A 6,375-nucleotide genomic window follows, 5' to 3' on the forward strand; every position below is an offset into this window, starting at 1 on the left:
ACAAGCAGTGGCCCCCATCCCCCCCAAGCTCTTGGGCAAATTCTAAATTCCCCCCTAAACTATTCGTTTTATTTATTGTAAAAATCCCCCCCCCCCAAGCTTTAGGTGGGAGCATCAGGCGCCCACCTTCCCTCCTGGTGGGGGCCCCTGGTTACAAGTTCAGTAATATTATTATAAGCCCATAAAATGTTAAGAGAGCGTGATATTACATGCTACAAAGGTCAAACGTGACTTTTACATGAGCTGCTTTTTAAGGCTGCATCTTTTTGTGAGGGATCATTCTTCGTTTAGTTTTTAGGAATGGAAAATTGTATGAAACCATCAACGTGGAAGGTACTGAGACAGATCGGTCTATCAAATCACATTGCTAACCAATAATTACTAGATGATTACTATGATTACTAGATCATATTCTTTTTCTTCTTCTTCTCATTGGCACGACAGCCCAGGATGGGCCTTGGCCTTCTCAACAAGCCTATGCCAAGACATTTTTCCTTTTCCTATTGCCTTCCTTCCTTCATTTACTAGATCATCACTTAGATATTTTTTCAACAGTTTTCTTTCTTTAGAATAAGGAAAACAAATATCATCATAAGGATGTTATACCTCATTAAATTTACTGGAATAGTTTCGTTTCTTTCTTACTAATTCACGTATAGATTGAGGCTGTCTACTGCTAAAAAGTCAATTGAATTGCTGACTGACACATCCGAATCGCAAATCTTTTAAAACATTGTTCTAAATGTTTCAGTCTTATTAATAAGTCTTCAGGCTCATAATATTATAAGTCTCACTCACGAGATGAGAAATTTTGTAACTGGGTAAAAGTTCATTCATAGGTAACTTTCTGTCATTTTTCGAAAGTTTGGATGATGTAGTTGCGGTAGTTGTAATTTATTTATGTCACACTAGAGCAGCACAATAGGCTATTGGCGATGGCCAGGGAAGCATCACTATGGATAATCAGAAGATATGCCATCACAGTTTTGATCTTTTGCTGAGAGAATGACACCCCTGCTTCGGTAGTCTGACGACCTGCGCATGAAGTCGAGTACTTTACAGTGGAACGATTTAACGAGGACCGCTACCTCACACCCTCTGTCTCATCGCAGGCTGATCAAAGTGGTAACTCACATCCTCACACTGACCTCGGCTAATGATGCGTAACTTCGGTGATTTGCTGGGAACCGTGTTTTAACGATCAGCTCACTGCGCGACCAGTTCGGATGAAGTACATTATGAATGACTTAAAAGTAGACTTCTTCAGCAGTTAAAGTTGATACGTTACTCTTGAATCGAGAATTAGGAATACACGCAAATTACAATTTAGGCAATTACGAAACGTTTTAAAGTGCTATTCCAAACCTCAAACAGTAATTGGCTGACAAAGAAACAATCAGAACATAATAGAATAAGTTGCTTAACAAGTATATGGTGTGTTAGATAATCTGTTCATTACTGTAAAATTGCCATATCCTTACACGGATATCCTATGTTCAAAAATTACATTGAAAACTTATAAAACTGATTACCGTAAATAAAAACTTAACGCTAGAACACATCGACTTTTGATTCTCCATGTGGATGGATCTCCATGTGAAATAAGCTTCATAATTTTTCCGCTAGAATTTACCTACAAAGCTTCTTCAGATCACCTATCGAAGGAGGTAAGTTTAGGAGAGGTACAATTTAGGCAACTCACCTATTTTCTTAGAATCCGGGCAAGAAATAATGATAAAAGGGTTCTGATTAGAAAACGCAGATTAATACTCAGATAGAAAAAAATATAGTCAAACTTTAGTTAAACAGACTAAATTGGAAAGTTTCGTAATAACAAAAAACTAGTTTTATAACGAATAAAACTAAAAGGTATATTTTAACTGAATGTATAAAACTAAAATGTATATTATTAAATGCAGAAAATGGTTCTTATTAAAGAATTAGTTTAAATAAATATGCAAATTACAATGTTTTTTTTTTCTTTTCTCTCTCTTTCTTTATTTTCTAAAAATATTATTAAGACTTATTTTATTCTGATTATAGTGCCATGTGAATATTCCATGCACCATTGTTTTATAAAATATGCCCTCTCTTGCATATAAAATAATATAAAAAGTTCATAAATATTTTAGAAATAACAAAATTAATAAACATGCTAACAATTTATATAAAGTAAAATTAAAAGTAATAATAACTGTAATCATAAAGTAATAATTTGAAGAACAGACCTACAATTATTTAATACTTGTTTAAACAAAGACATCTTAAGCTATTAAAATTTCGGTAAGATTTTAACCGTAGTTTCATAGAAATTTACTTCATTAATATGTTTCTGGACATTACAATGAAATTCCGTTATGATTTAAAAGCATAAATAAATATAAATCAATATGAAATTTAATCACAATATTCGAAAAGCATTTTTTTAGTTAAATATTGTAAGTTTAACAAATGTAACAGATCATGCATGTAAAATTCCTTACATAAATTTAAAATCTCAGAAAATGAAGTAAGAAAATGTGATGATTTGTGAACTTAAGACTTTTGATCAGCAAGTAGCGTGTAGTGTAGTAATTGCGCAGTAGTAAATGCGTGTAGTAATTGCGCAATGTGAATCAAATGATACCAAAGTTTTTAAAAACTTCTGAAAAAAAAAATTTTTTAAGTAAGGACATAGGGTTTTAAGCCATTTGTTTTTTTAAATTTCAATTTTTTTTAAAAATATTTACCTTACTTTATTTTAATTTCAAACAGAAAAATATTTAACAGTTCCTAGAATTAACATCACCCAGTAAAATAAAAAATATTTTATGTGCTTTAACAGTAAAAATAGGAGTAGTTAGGAAAGGTGTTGTGAATGAGTGCGAAATGAATAACACTATTCTAATTTAATATTATTAAGCAGAAAAAACTAGGTGAAAGGCGTTAAGCTTAATTTTTTAAAGTGAACATTTTACAACTTTGATTTGTTGTTGTTGTGGTTCATTTACGTGGCACTAGAGCTGCACTATGGGCTATTGGCGACGGTAAAGGAAACATCCCTGAGGATGATCCGAAGATATGCCATCACAATTTTGATCCTCTGCAGACGGGATGGCACCCCGCTTCGATAGCGCCCGATAACACCGACGACCAGCACGCGAAGTCAAGCACTTTACAACTTCGAAGTGTTGTCTATAGTTTTTATGTCTCCGACGGCTCCAGCATAGCAAAATAAATGTACATATTATTTCTTAGCGAGGGAGCGGGGAGTAGAGATCGGGAAATTAATTAAAGGGCCCCAATTGATTCGTCCAGATCTGCTCATGTTATTAGCGATCGAAATGAGCTACAGGGGGGGGAGAGCAGAACTCTCTACCTATGACAATACTTCTTACGCTATTTGACGCTCATCCTAGCTAAATGGGACTCTGAAATGAAGTTCAAAATCATATGAATTTTTCAGGCTGGTGACATCAGAAAACAGTTCAATTTCCTCTCTGCATCCTTTTTTGTTAGGCAGCATCCATACTGCATGCAAATATCCACGAAGTTTGGAATAACCTAGATCAGATATTTAGAAATTGCTTGGAAGACGAACCTCTCACTCATTTGCGCCTGTATGAATCACATTTGCAAAATACTCCATAAGTTTTTCAGTGTTCCTTATCTTATCTCTTCTCTTAAGATGAAAACCGATAAAACTTTTTCGACTGTTTTCGAAGGGTGTCGTCAGAGCAGCTAGGAGAGAGCTGTCCGAGTCGTGGAAAAGACCCATTGGCTTGTAGGGTATCTACCACTTCAAAATTACAATTACAATTCACTAGTATATAAGACGTGTTAACATCCACCATTATCCACCTCCTCGCACTGTTGCTACCAGGGGCGAATCCAGAAATTCTTCCTGGGGAGGGCCATAGACTGAAATCCCCCCCACAATAAATTTTTTTGTAAAAAAAAGTTTTTTTTAATGTTTTTTTTTTTTTGAAAAAGTAGCTGGGGTTTTTAATGCTAGTCTTCTCATTTATTTTTTCATAATGAACAATACATAAATAATTCAAGTATTGAACATCTTTAAATAATAAATGTAACGCGTTTTTTAGAAACTTTGGCAAATCTGTCAATGATTTTTTCAATATCCAAATCAATTTCTCCATGAATGTTTAATTAATGCGAGTCCATTTAATCATTCTTGATTTTGAGTAGAAGCGCACGCGGCGAGCTTCATTATTAATGTTAAAATGAAACTATGACGAATTTCGTTTTAATCTTTTGGATTACGATTCTTGAAACAGTAAAGAACATAATTAGATGGGGAAAAATTGATTTTTCCTACCTATCTAGGTGTAAATGCCCCCTTAAATAATTTTTAAAATATTTCATTCCTTTTGTAAACTATTAAAAAAATTATTATTATTATTTTCAATTTGGGGGGGGGGTCATGACCCCACCGCTGGATCCGCCACTGGTTGCTACTCAGTCTCGTCTCGATCACGCACAACGTCGGCTTGCAACACAGGAGTGACTACGACCGTGAAGTTAATACACCTCTCACTTTCAGCACTCAAAAAGTACGGTGATCTTAATACAGTTCTCCCGGCTTCTCACAAGGCAGCAAGGAATCAACTAGTGGTACCCGTTCATCGAATTCGATCACAGATATAATTCTGGTGGGGTGTACTGTAGGGTATCTACCACTACAAAATTACAATTACAGTTCAGTAATATATAAGACGTGTTAACTCGATTTTATGATGAGATACCTTTTGATAGAATAAGGTTGGCATTGTCGTTAACTCCACCCCCACAGGCTCTATTTACGCTCATGCGCTCGTATTGCTTACTAATTACTTATGCAAACAATGTGTTAAAAAAGATAACAATTTTCTTTATCTACTCAATAGAACAGGTATCAAATAATAAGATTCTTACCTTGTTCTTCTACCCGGGTCGGAAAGTACCTAAATAAAATCAAATGAGTGACCACAAACTCAATAAGAGACTCCTTCGAATGGTTAACATGTGTATATTAACAGCAGTAAACACTACAAAAACAACATGTCTCCAACGACAGTAACAAAATCAAACTAACTAAAAACTATTGTTCTTAGAGAGTTCTTAAGTCTCGTGGCGCCATCTATTGGTTCGTTTTCTACCAAAAAGGAAAATGGTATTCTGTTTTTGACACTCCCCTTTTTGAGTTTCGGGGCATGTTGAACCGAATCTCAATACTTCATTGTCCAAATCTGCATGGTGGGCGAACAACACGTCCAACTCTGNTGTCCTCCGGGAGTATTCCTTCTGGTATTTCAGGTCTTTTCACATTAAATCGTTGACAAGTTATGCAGGTTTTCAGTACCTTTTTTACAGTTCTTCTAGCTTTTAATATCCAATAATCTTCTCTCAGAGCTACCATTAAAGATTGTATTCCAGGATGTCCAAGTTCTTGGTGTTTGTGTAAAATAAGGCTCTTAACAACATGATGATCAGATGGTAAAATAATTGGAACTTTAAAGTTTTCATTGTCTTCTGGCATAATGATGTTTGTTTTAATTCTCACAAGTTCATTAGCGTCTGTAAATATCGACAGAAGCTTCAGACTCTTGAATTTTTCGCCTTGGAATGAGTTTTCTTGAACCCTTTTCAAGATTTTGAGTTCAGCTTTAATTAGCTCTTCTACAGATAATTTTCCTGTTTTCTTACTGCTTGCTCTGGAATTTTCAAAAAATCTATATATCCAGCCTGTAATTCTGATTATTTTCTTGTAGGATGATATGTTGTTGTAAAATTCGTCATCTTTCATATTTAAAGATGATACAATGATTTTCTTCTTCTGGGCATACACTATTTTTTCATCAGGAACTATATCAAAATTAGGCCAGTTTTCTCTTGATTCTTTAAGCCAAGATGTTCCTTCGTGCCATTGTCTCTTCAATAGGGTTTTAACTGTGCAACCTCTTGAAGGCAAATCCGCTGGATTTTGGGTTCCCGGAACAAACTTCCAGTCACTAGCTTTTGAAAGTCTTCCAATTTCGTCAACTCGATTGGATACGAAAATCGTCCAAGGGTCTTCTTTCCTTATCCAATCCTTTCCTTATATCCTTTCCTTATACTTTAGATTTACCCATTACTGTCCACCCTAACAAAGTGTGTACAGCAACCAAACCTCCCTTAAGGTGTTTTACTTTTCCCGTCAATATCTTTCCAGCGTAGTCAGCTCCAATGAGCAAATGAATCTCGCCAGAATCACTTTCATATAAACAGGACCTATCATTAATCATCGTATCGCTAATATAAATACCCAGATCTTTTAATTCGTTTAAACAATATGCATCATTCATTTTGTATAAGGAAGCACAAATCTTTCTCTCATCTAAAACCTCTAACTCACAATTA

The 6,375-nt window shown here is 34.8% G+C and overlaps 1 protein-coding gene across 1 annotated transcript; it reads right to left on the minus strand.

Annotated features, from left to right (window-relative positions):
- Positions 1-5,212: 5,212 nt before the first annotated feature.
- Positions 5,213-6,260, minus strand: LOC139426161 (uncharacterized). The gene is made up of 2 exons (XM_071183945.1): positions 6,165-6,260; positions 5,213-6,067 (listed from the first exon to the last, which is right to left on the minus strand). The coding sequence occupies exons 1-2, from the start codon at positions 6,258-6,260 to the stop codon at positions 5,213-5,215; spliced, it is 951 nt and encodes a 316-aa protein (XP_071040046.1).
- Positions 6,261-6,375: the final 115 nt, after the last annotated feature.

The sequence above is a fragment of the Parasteatoda tepidariorum genome, chromosome 8 (genome assembly GCF_043381705.1).
Source record: "Parasteatoda tepidariorum isolate YZ-2023 chromosome 8, CAS_Ptep_4.0, whole genome shotgun sequence".
Classification (NCBI taxonomy): Eukaryota; Metazoa; Arthropoda; class Arachnida; order Araneae; family Theridiidae; genus Parasteatoda; species Parasteatoda tepidariorum.